General features: G+C 44.9%; 1 protein-coding gene across 1 annotated transcript in view; it reads right to left on the reverse strand.

Moving 5' to 3' along the window:
- Positions 1–8,254: 8,254 nt before the first annotated feature.
- PREP (prolyl endopeptidase) overlaps positions 8,255–12,706 on the reverse strand; it is a 139,695-nt gene continuing 135,243 nt past the window's right edge. The window contains exons 14-15 of the mRNA XM_055136906.1: positions 12,539–12,695; positions 8,255–9,012 (exon numbers count right to left, since the gene is read on the reverse strand). Coding sequence (XP_054992881.1) covers positions 8,718–9,012; positions 12,539–12,695 — 452 coding nt within the window. The 3' untranslated portion in view covers positions 8,255–8,717. The remainder of the gene's footprint in view (positions 9,013–12,538; positions 12,696–12,706) is intronic.

Below are 12,706 nucleotides of genomic sequence, written 5' to 3' on the forward strand. Positions count from 1 at the left end.
AGGTATATATTATGGAGTGATTGCCATGATTAGATTAGTTAACACCTCCCATTCTTGCTGTTTATGTGAGTGTGGTGAGAACATTTTAGGTCTATTCATCAGCCACTTTCAAGAATATCATACAGGGCTGGAGTGATAGTATGGTGGATAGGGCATTTGCCTTGCATGCAGCCGACCCCGGTTTGATTCCCAGCATCCCATATGGTCTCCCAAGCACTACCAGGAGTAATTCCTGAGTGCAGATCCAGGAGTAACCCCTGTGCATTGCCAGGTGTGACCCAGAAAGAAAAAAAAAAGAAGGAAAAAGAGATTTTAGGTGTGTTCTTGCAAGTACAGTAAAGCTCAGTTCCACAGGTGATGGTAATGAAAAGTCCTTCAACGAGAAAGCTCATGCTTGCTTTCATACTATGTTGTAATTAATAATTTTGATATTCCTTCCCCCACCCCCAGTTTTACTGAGATCTCATTGCTAGGTAATAGTAAACTTTAATATGTACAATGTGATGACTGCATAGGTATATATTATGGAGTATGGCTAATATGGCTAACTATCAGTTACATGCTGTGCACCCAACTCCCGCAAACTTATTCATCTCTCCATCTCTGGGAACTTTGACTAACATCTCTTCATCTGTATTTACACCCCCACCTGCCTGAGTTCTTATAACCCCCCATTCTGTTCTCTTTTTCTATAAATATGGTACTCTTAGATGACATACATACATACATGAAAGGAAACATAGTATTTTCAAACTTTCCTTGCATTGTGCTCCTGAGACCATCGTTGTTGCAATTAGCAGAATTTCCTTTTTTATAATGATCGAATAATAATTCATCACATACACACACCCCTCTCTGTCCATTCATCTGTTGGTGATTTTCATATCTTGGCTATTGTGAATAATGCTGGAATGAAGAAGAATACAGATATCTCTTAAAGATTATGATTTTGTTATTAATTTTTTAGGAATGTGATTGCTGGATTACATGGTAGTTCTACTTTTAATTATTTTTAAGTTTTACAGGATGTTGATCTGATCACATAATATGTTGCAATAGTTTCCACCATAGCATTAGATAACATCTATCACATAAGTATAATTTCTTTATTTTGTGCTGAGAACACTTAAGAGAGCCTCTTAGCAGCTTTGAAGCATATAATAGGGTTATATGACTGGAATGTATATTAAATATTCACCAGTTATCTAGTTGCAAGTTTGTAACCTTTAACAATATCCCCTCCCCCCGCCCACCCCAGACTCTGGTCACCCCCAGACTGTCCTGTGTCTATGAGTTCAGCTTTTTTAGATTTTCCATCTAATGATATCATGCTCTATTGGTTTTTCCTCTCTCTGGCTTATTTACAAAGCATAATACCCTCAAGATCCATCATGTTAAGTTACTGCAATGGGAAGATTGCCTTCTTCACAGAACTGATACTTTATTGTATCTTTATCTGGTATATTCTTTATACAGTCATCCGTTATGCACAAACAATGCAATTGTGAGTATTTTGTCTTGTGCTCCCATTCTGCAAGCTGTATTTTAATTTTGTTGGTGGTTCTCTTTCCTGTACAGAAAAAGCTTGACGTTTACTGCAATCCTACTTGTTTGTTTTCACTTTTGTTGTCTTTGTATTTGGTCTAAAATCCCAAAACATCACCCTTGCAGACTGGTGTCAAGGAGCCAACTGGCTATGTTTTCTGCTAATTTTATGCTTCCAGGTCATTTGTTAAAGTCTTTTATTCATTTTGAGTTCATTTTTGCGTATGATTTTAGAAAATGATTTAACTTAATTGGTTTCCTTTCATTCTCTTCTCCCTTGAAAATTTTGGTGCTTTGTCATAAATTGGTTGATTCTATATGCACGAGTCTCTGTATTCTGTTCCATTATTGTGTGCTATTTTATGATGATACCACACTGTTTTGATTACCTGTTTTAATATAGTTTGTAATACAGCTTGAAACCAGGATGCTTGAGGTTGCTGGCCTGGCCTTTCCTTTTCTTAAGAATGCTTTGGCTATTCAAGGTCTTTTTTGGTTTTGTACAAATTTTAGCCTTGGGGTTAGTGATGTTATTTCTGTGAAAAATACCAGTGGAATTTTCACAGAGAAATACTGAATCCATAATGCTTTTGGTAATACATAGTTAAAATATGTATGTATGTCGATTTTGTATTCTGCAACTTTACTGAATTTTAAAAATTTTGTTCTAATAGTTCTTTTTTTATGAAGTAAGGTTTTCTATATATACAATCTCGTCTGCCAATAGTGACAGTTTTATTTTTCTTTTCCAATCTGGACAACTTTCATTTCTTTTTCTTGCCCAATTTCTCTTATACTACCTTGTTGAATAAAAGTGGCATCAAACCCAAGTAGGAGGCATTCAAGGCAAGTACCTTATCCTCTGCTCTATCTCCCAGGCCCCTATTTCTCCTGTTTTCATAGCTCCACAGCATCAAAAAGACTGAAACTACATGTGTGGAGTGTGTCCTCTTTAGTCCTCCTCACTGGGGCTCCAGCCCATGTGGGACAATTTAGTGACTCTGGGTGTTACCTAGGCCAGGGGCCTGGGCCTCTACACACTCCCCCCCTATGCCCTCCCCACTACAGGCCTTTGTGTGGGCTGGCTGCCCTGCCACCTTTCTTTTCTTTTAAAAATTTATTTTATTTTATTTTTTGCTTTTTTGGTCACACCCGGCAGGGTTACTCCTGGTTCTACACTCAGGAATTACTCCTGGCAGCGCTCAGGGGACCATATGGGATGCTGGGATTCGAACCCAGGTCGGCCATGTGCAAGGCAAACGCCCTACCCGCTGTGCTATTGCTCCAGCCCCTAATGTAGCTCTGTCATCCTTTTTGTTGTTCATTGATTTACTCAAGTAGGCACCAGTAACTTCTCCATTGTGAGACCTGTTGTTACTGTTTTTGGCATATCGAATACACCACGGGGAGCTTGCCAGGCTCTGTCATGTGGGCGAGGTACTCTCGGTAGCTTGCTGGGCTCTCCAGAGGGATGGAGGAATTGAACCCAGGTCGGCCATGTGCAAGGCAAAACGCCCTACCCACTGTGCTATCACTCCAGTCCTTATTTCACCATGAATACAGCTACAGACTTACAAACTCTTGTGATTACATTTTAGTCATACAATGTTTGAGTACCCATCCCTCCACCAGTACCCATTCACCACTACCAATGTTCCCAGTATCCTTCCCGCCACCGCCATCCCTGCCCACTCCCTACCTCCGTGGCAGGCACATTACCTCTCACTCTCTCTCCGTTTGGGTGTTACAGTTTGCAGTACAGGTACTAAGCGGCCATCATGGCATGCATCTCCCATCCCAAGCGAATCTTGCAACTATCATTTACTTAGTGGTCCCTTCTCTATCCCAACTGCCTTGTCCCCCAGCACATGAGACTGGCTTCCAAGCTGTGGAGTAAACTTCCTGGCCCTTATCTCTACTTATCTCTACTAATCCTTAGGTCTTAGCCTCCTATTATGTTACTTTCTATTCCACAAATGAGTGCAGTCATTCATCCTATGTCTGTCCCTCTCTTTCTGACTCATTTCACTTAGCATGATACTCTCCATGTCCATCCACCTATATGCAAATTTCATGATTTTGTCTTTTCTAACAGCTTCATAGTATTCCATTATGTAGATGTACCAACGTTTCTTTAACCCGTCATCTGTTCTCAGGGACTTGGGTTTTTTTCCAGATTCTGGCTATTGTAAATAGTGCTGCAATAAACATACAAGTCCCGCCACCTTTCTTCCCCAGATCTCTGCCCCCTCTCCACACAGCTCTGACCGGCAGATGTTTGCTATCGTATTTCTTACATAGTAACTTGAATTCCTCGATTTGCAGGGTTTCTGTTTGTTTGGGGGCCACGCAAGTTTACTCCTGGTTTACTCCCTGGCTCTATGTCCAGGGATTACTCCAGGCAGTGTTTGGGGGGGGGGGCTAGATGCCAGGGATTGAACTGGGATCAGCACATGCAAGGTAAGTGCCTTACCCCTGTGCTATCCTTCCAAACCTGCAGTCTTTGTTCTGTTGTTTGGGTGCTTTAGTCTTTCTGAGATGCGGTAGGATTCTCGGTGCGTCATCCCAAGCAGTTGTTCCTCTTATGAGGGAAAGAGACACAAGGTGTGTCTGTGTGGCCAGCTTACTGTGTTCGCTTTTCTCAATTCCAATTTCAATTCATTTATTCTAAAGTTCTTCAATTTTATTCCACCCCCCCAGTATTGCATTTTAATTCATATTTTCATCTTCTCATCTATTATCATTTTTGTCTTTTAACTTTTATACTAATCTTGTGATTAACTCACTATAATTGGATTTTTTAAATTTTCTATATGTTAAAGGATAGAAAAATGTATAGATTTTACACGTTCATGTTTTCATGTTGCTCAATAGCTCCCTCTTATTTTTGTTTGGTTTTTGGGTCTCACCCAGTGGAGCTCAGGGTAAGCTACACCTGGCTCTGCACTCAGGAATCAGTCCTGACAGTGCTCGGGGGACCACATGGGATGCCAGGGACTGAACCTGGGTTAGCTGCATGATCTCTCCAGCTTGCCCCCTTTCATTTTAACTTACAAAAAAAATCCAGAAATCTCCTCAGGCTGTAACTTTGAACATAAAATAAAGAAGAGACCTCAGTCAGAAAATCCTGTGCACGCACAGCATGGGGTCTTTGTGGAATCCTAGGCAGGGAGGAAGCTGCAAACAGTTTCTCGGATTGGAGACATAATGCAGTGGGTAGGGAGAGAGGAGGGGGGCAGGGGAGAGGAGAGAGGGGTTGATTCTCCTTTAGTGGGGCTTGGGAACTTCCACCAGCAGGGTGAGGCAATCAACGGGCCTCCCTTTGGCCTATAGCTGTGAAAAGTGGCTCACACCGGCTGTGTACACAGGCTGGTGTACACAGAGATGCTGGTGACCCGGAGTGAGGTAGGAGGAGGTGGACCAGGGCTCCCACAGCCTCTGTGGTCTTTGGACAACGTCTGCTTAAGCCTTTAAAAGTGCGTTCATTTGGATGTCTGCCCTTCAGCTGATGCTTACAGATAAGCAAAGTTGCCTTTCACAAACGCCAATTGGTCTGAGCCCAGAAAAAAACCAGTTTCTCGTTACCTAAAACTTTGTGGGTCTTATGAACACAAACCTCTTTTTCAAAGGTAACTTATCTTGGCAACTCATCTCTCAGGTACAGGTCTTCAAAGCTGGGATGCCCAATGGGCACGTGCCCGTCACTACTCAAGAAGAAGCTCCTAGTTTCCTCCTGATTGTGGGTGACTGTGTCCAGAATGGGGTTGACAGTGAGATGTGCCTTAGCCCCCATCTACCCACTTTGGTTTGTTGCATTTCACTGGGCCAGTGTCACTCCCAGGACAGGAGTTCAGAACCTTCCACGAGACTCTCTCAAACCAAGCCTATTTATTACCTTGTTGTTACAAGGCTAATGGGGGCAAGTGTAAAGTTTCTAAGGTCCAGTTCCTGCCCAGGTCCTGGTCAGGGAAGCTCAAGCCTTTGCCACATGACAAGATTCATACAGGGTTTGTAAAGTGTGGCCTGAAGATGAGCATGTCCACATGGTAATTACTTTGCAATGCTGCAGTGTAATTTATCATCTGCTTCTTCCCTAGAAAGGAGAGTTAATTCTTAGGGACAGGATGACCCCCCTCCCTCACCCCAATCTGGAACATGAAGGGATACAGTGAGCTAAATGGCCTTATTCACTGGCGTAGGACCTCTAGATTCTTCCTGATGTCTAGTATAACTTTTGCTTTCCTGCCCTCCCCCTTTTTGGGTCACACCCAGTGATGCACAGTGCACTCAGGAATTACTAGTGGGGGTGCTTGGAGGTCCATATGGGATACTGGGACTCAAACTCGGGTTGGCCGCCTGCAAGGTAAATGCCCTATCAGCTCTGCCATCACTCCAGCCCCTGCTTTCCTTATTTTGAAAGCCCCTCCCAGCTTTCCCACTTGTCCTTTTGTGTCTTTGTAACCCTTCTAGGCATTAGTTATGTGGGTTGTGTGGAGGCTGTAAAATTGTCTGATGAACATGAGTTAGACAATTTTACAGCCTCCAGACAGTATCTGGGAGCTTAGCAAAACTACTGAGAAACACAGTACAGTCAAGTCTATATTCTGGATGTGCAGACTAAACTTCTGGGCTTTACCCAATGTAGCAAATGTAGCACGGCCCCATAATGAGACACCTCAAACCTGTCTAACAGTTGTGGCAGCCATCCTACCCATGCAAGTCTGGGCAGTGTGTGCAGTTCTTGAGACTGGGGGTGGGGGGGGAGAAGAGGGGCACCTTACAGGGAAGGCTCCCAGAGATTTAGGAAGAAGTCCCACCTCACCTTCCAAAGATTAAATCTTAGGAAAAGTACTTTCAGTTTGTGGGATCAGCTGTTGTAGCACTGTCATCCCGTTGTTCATTGATTTGCTCAATGGGCACCAGTAATGTCTCCATTGTGAGACTTGTTACTGTTTTTAGCATAACTAATATGCCATGGGTAGCTTGCCAGGCTTTGCCGTGTGAGCGAGATACTCTCAGTAGCTTGCTGGGCTCTCCAAGAGGGATGGAGGAACTGAACCCGGGTCGGCCGTGTGCAAGGCAAACGCCCTACCCGCCAGCCCAAAACTAGACAGAAAATTATGCCTGGAAATGGACCTTGTAATTGGAGGCTAATTATGTGGCTGGCCCTTATAAATGTATCATTTTGTTCATTCCTTATAATCACTAACTGCAAAATGAGTTAAGGCTTTGAACCTGGACCTGACTGACTTCTCTGGAAACTGGGAATCTTTAACTTCCACTTTCTGCTGCTTAGGAGGGGGCCCTCGAGGGAAAGTAGGGCTCGATTCTCTGCAAACTTGAAAGTGCTCCAGACTGAGTGGGTACAACTCCGCTGTCTACACCTCAAATAACCCAGCTGATCCAGGAAAACACAGCCCCTGGGTTTGTTTGTGTGAATACATTTCATCTACTTTCAACCAGGGCCCTTAGTTCAAAGGCAGTGGGCTAAGGTTAGTGTTTCTCCGGGTTGATGTGATGTCGCTCTCTGCACGCGCTGCTGGCTTACTTTTCTCCAGGGTGTTAGAGCTGCTCTCACGGTCACTGGCAGCTCATTATATACAGTGCTCATTTAAACAACAGTACTAGAAACCCCTCTAGAAGAGAGAACTAGGCCTTCGGCTGTAAGTGGAATGTTTGCTGGGAAACAAGAGTTTGAGAGAGCTCGAAAGGAAAGTATGTATTTTTGACCTGGAAAATAGGAATTGCTATAGAAAAGTAAAAGCTATGGCAATAGTAATCTTGTAAGCTATTCTTTAAGATACTACAGGCTTGCCGTTCCAGCCTGTGCTCTCCCTTGAATATGGGAATTCCTTTCCTTCTACCCCCACTCATATCTTTGTAAATTTTATTCAATTAAAAACTAGCTTGTTCAATTAGAACCAAAAAAAAAGGTACTGCATACCAAATAATTATTTTTCTGGATCACATCTGATGAAGCGAGACAAGGAAACTGTTTTCTTTTCAAACTAAATCAGCATTTCTTAAATCCCCAAAAATAGTGGTTTATATACGAGATGTTAAATAACTTAAAGGCCGGAGGATATTACTGGGGTTAAGGCACTTGCCTTGTATGTGGCTGATGCTGGTTTGATTTCTGGCAGTACGTATATCCCCCTGATCACCATCAGGAGTGACCCCTGAGCAAGAGGCTATAGTAAGCCCTGAGCACTGTCTGGGTGGTCCAATTCTTAATTTTTTTTTTCCTCCCATAAGCATAACTTTATGGTATGGTATATTCTCATCTTAAAATTATATGAAGAGTTTAAGGGAAACAAACTATTTTAATGTATGACTTTTCCTACAAAGTGGTATATGGGAGCTGAGAAAACAGCCTGGGAACTTCTGAAATTTCTGATTATTAGATGCCTGGACAGTTCACTGAGGTCTTACATTTTCTACCTTAGGAACTCTATTTTCCAGAAATGCTTTGTAGCAAATTGACAGAGAAATAGCAGCTATATCCTAATTGGGGTGGGTTGAGGGGGGTGTTTCACACGTTAATCAGGAGCCGCCTCAGCCAGCTTCACCCGGGGCTACTGCAGACTTCACTGTTTAGAACCAAGTTGTGTGCAAGATGAGCTGCTCGGTCCCAGAGAAATGGTCCAGGATGAATCTCCTTCCACATCTGCCCCCTGGGACAAAAAAAAGTAACCAGAAATAAAGCCTCCCATTCTTAAATAGCATTTATTATTGTTGCAAAGAGGTCTTTCATGGGAACAACTTTCAGGTTCATTTAGAGATATACTGGTTATGATTATAGGAGCAAGTTTCACCAAAGTGCTAGATACAGAGTATGCCTGACTAGGAATCTTAATTCAGCAATCTAATAATATTCACAATGTACTGGCTGCCGCTTAGCTATTTATCCGAACATGCCTTTATTTAAACATGTGCCTGCCTGGGGTGGAGAAAGAGAAAACACCAAGGTCTCACTAAAAAGAAGCCTAGAAAAGATAAAATTCCGGCAGCAGTTCTGGTCCCCTGCAGTCCACGGGGTGCCGGAACAGTGTTCACGTGGTGGTGGGGGAACCAGTTCACCTAAAGCCTGGTTGGTTTCTTGGTTTTTAACGGTGTGAAAGCCCTTGAGGTTTTCTGCGGCTGTTAGAAGGGGCAGCGGGGAAAATGCCCTTTTATGGAATCCAGTCGATGTTCAGGCACCGAGCGATGAACGCAAACATATCTGACACTTCCTCTATGACTTTGGCTGTGGGCTTCCCGGCCCCGTGGCCCGCCTTGGTGTCCACGTGGATCAGCAGGGGGTTGCTCTGCTTCCGGCTGCGGCCCACAATGTACTGAAGGGTGGCGATGAACTTCAGGGAGTGAAGGGGGACCACGCGGTCGTCATGGTCGGCGGTGAGGAGCAGCATGGACGGGTACTGGACGTCCTCTGCGTCCGGTAGCTTCACGTTATGCAGGGGCGAGTACCTGGAAGGTGACAAAGGTTTGAGTGAGGCTGGGTGCCCAAAGCTGGCGCTGTGGATAACCCAGGAGGGCTGGTGGGCACCGGAACCCTGGAGTTTACCAGCCTAACTTTACTGCGCTCCGTCTGGAGAGGCGAGTCCCTGAATTGTGGGCAGGATTGTTCTAGTACTACTTTGTTTGTTTTGTGGGCCACACCTGCTGGGGCTCTGGGGACCATATGGCGAGATGAGGACTGAACCTGGACTGGTTGTTTGCTGGTTCTAAGTCCCTCCCCTCCCCTAGTACTACTGTTTTCTACTATAGGTCAGGTCAAGAGAGAGTTGAAGCAGCCCCAAAAGGCCAAGGCTCCAGGAAGCTCTGTCATTTATCTGCATGCCACTCTGGACGACCATTAGACATTCATGGGCTTATGTAAGAATCCAAATTATTAACACTTAACCTCCTTCGGGTCCAGGGGCTAGGACGCAGCACTCTCCCAAACTGGGCACACTTTCTTGAGTGGGGTAATTTCGTTTTTTCTTATTCCTTTCTAGGTGACACCAGGTGATGCTCAGGGCACCACGTGGGATGCTGGAGACTGGACCTGGGTCGGCTGCGTGCAACGCCTGTTACTATGATTCTGGACCCAGTTTTCTTTTCTTTAGACTTGCTTTTCCTGGGTACAAAGGGAGACTGGATTGACTGTGGTGATCACAGCTACAAATCTTGCTGGCTTTTGTCTTTTTGGGGCCATACCTGGCAGTGCTCAGCAGGATATGGGATTCTGGGGACTGAAACTGGGTCAGCTGCATGGAAGGACAATACCCCACTATCTCTCTGACCCTGTGCGCTATCTAGAAACATTTCTTCCAGGTTCAGCCTTGCAGTCTTCCCAGGAGAAGCCTCGGTGCTAGCTGGGTCTGGTCACCTGCTAGCTCTCAAGGTCCAGAAGAAAGAAACTGGCTCTGGCCAACAGAGGGGAAGCCAGTGGTGGCAGCACCATCTGCACTTCAAGGTAAGCTTCCAAGGAAGTTAGCAAAAAGACTCATGCACTTAAAATAGTGACTGAATTTTTCTTTCCCATTTTTTTGGGGGTTGAGGGGCACACCCAGAACTGCTCAGGTTACTCCTGGTTCTGCACTCAGGAATTACTCCTGGTGATGCTTGGGGGACCATAGGGGATGCTGGGGATTGAACCTGGGTCAGCGACACGCAAGGCAAATGCCCTACCTGCAGTATTATTGCTCCAGCCTCTCTATTAAACTCTTCACACTTCAAATATTTTATACTTTTTACTGGACTGGGGTGATAGCACAGTGGGTAGGGCATTTGCCTTGCACACGGCCGACCTGGGTCTGATTCCTCCGTCCCTCTCAGGGAGCCCAGCAAGCTATCGAGAGTATCCTACCCACACAGCAGAGCCTGGCAAGCTCCCCGTGGCGCATTCGATATGCCAAAAACAGTTAAAACAAGTCTTACAATAGAGATGTTACTGGTGTCCGCTCGAGCAAATCGATGAACAACAGGACAACAATACTACAGTGCTATACTTTTTACCAGTTAGAACCTTTTCAAAGGAAATGCCCCATGCTACATACAGAATGGAATACTTCAGTAGCAAATTAATTTTATTTTTTTAGTCATTAGGAAGTTCTAGGTTCATGCTCACTCTCTATAAACAGCACAGAAATGAGGGCCAGAGATGGCTCAGTAGGCTGGAGTGCATGGGTGGGTCCCTGGAGCACCTCCCCCAAAAGACGCCAAATACCCCTTCTGACTAGAACGGTGGGAAGTTTTCCGTGGTACGCCAAGAACACAGGCTAGCCAGTGCTGAAAGAATGCCAAATGTGAAAAGGAAGGAGAAAAAAATACAAAAAGTAGCTCGACATCTAAAATCTAAATCTAAATCAGAGATTCATAAATTTAGCTGACCCTTTTTGGGGGTGGGGGGAGTCACTCATCGCCCACTGGGGGGTGGTATCACTCCTTTGGGAAACACACTGATGGCAATGCTGGCCTCTGCCTCATTCTTATCACCCAAATGGTGCAGTGCTGAGGGAATTAAATGGGGGGACTTGCACAGGATTACAATAATGCAGGACTGTAGTCTCAAATGCATGAGGAGGGTGGACTGTGCACAAAACAAGCTACTATTCTAGTCTATTCCTCCCAGCTTCTCTGCTTAGAAGAGGAAATCCCTACAGAACTGCTGGAAGATAAAAATGATGCCGCTTACGTATTAGGTTCGGTGGTAACAAATCCTCACACAAAGTTGGCAGTTGCAGACAACACTCGGCTCTTGAGTCCACAACCTGGGCCGGCTCAGTTGAAGTCTCATGGGAAAACTCCAGGAAGTGGCTGGGCAGGGGTGCTAGAGGTCCCCCGCCCTCTATCATCAGAGCAGCCGTGGCTTTAGCTCTGCTGCATCTCTGACTCAAGTGTCTCCATGAGACTGAGCCTGTTCACATGATCCAGATGATCTTGGTTTGGTCTTTGAGAATCTGTCTGGAGCCACACCTGGAAGATTCAGGGCTCACTCCTGGAACTGCTTAGGGGGAACCAGACACGTTGCTGGTGCTAGAACTGGAGTCGGCTGCGTGTAAGGCGAGTGTCTTACCTGCTGCTATCATCTCTCCAGCCCTGACTTCTTTACCTGAGGGTCATTATGTGTCACAGTAACCACAGTCCAGTCCCTTGACAGCAGGGCCTGGGTGTTCGAATAACTGGGGGTGGGGTGGGGATCTGCAGGGCCTAGCAAGTGTTCTTACTAGTTAGAAAACAGATGGAGACAAGAAGAAGACAGGGGAGGTATTTTCATCTTTGCATCTTTGAAGTAAGTTCCCGTCAATCTCTGAATTCTGGGGGACACTGACTTCCTCTCTCCACCGGAAATCTGAGAATAACGTTCCTACTCCCAGTCTGTTGATTAACAATGTACTTTTGTAATATGTTAAATAAGTACAGAAAACAACACTAATGAAATACAGAAAATACATTTAAAATATGTGATTGTGTTCAAAGTCAACTGTATATTCTATTATTTTTTGGCAGGGTAGGAATGGGGTAGGGGGTTTGAGTTATTCCGGGCTTTGTGCTAAAATGACCATGTGTGGTGCCAGAATATGAGTCAGGGCTGTAACCACTTGCATGCAAGGTTATGACCTTGCCTCCTGTAATATCTCTTTGTCCCTCAATTATATGTTTATAGGGGAGGGGATATTAAAAAAAAAAAAAAAGATAGGCCGTAGAGAGAGTACAGTGGGTAAAGCACTTGCTTTAAGTGCAGCTTACCTGGATCTGATCCCTAGTATCCCATATGGTCCCCCGAGCACCGTCAAGAGTGATTCCTGAGCACCAAGTGAGGAGTAACCCTCGAACACTGCTGGGCGTGGCTCAAAAAACCAAAACCAAGGTTTTTTTTGAGGATCTGTGTTGTGCAAAGGGAAACTGATAGCCAATACAAGCACTGACGGGAACGGTCACCCTTTGACTGTGCTCAATGCTACATTTACTGTTAACAAAAATAAGTGCATGCTAATTAAAATCTTACTTGATAAGCCATTCAAAGTGTTGTTTGCTGTCTGAGCACCCGTAGTCAGTGGTCCAGGCATGGCCGATGGTGTATTTATGGAACTTCAGCATGTCCATTACTCCCACTTGGGCGATAACACAGCCAAAGAGGTCAGGACGCTGATTTGCACAAGCGGCTAAAACCCGA

The sequence above is a fragment of the Sorex araneus genome, chromosome 4, assembly GCF_027595985.1.
Source record: "Sorex araneus isolate mSorAra2 chromosome 4, mSorAra2.pri, whole genome shotgun sequence".
NCBI classification, from domain to species: Eukaryota; Metazoa; Chordata; class Mammalia; order Eulipotyphla; family Soricidae; genus Sorex; species Sorex araneus.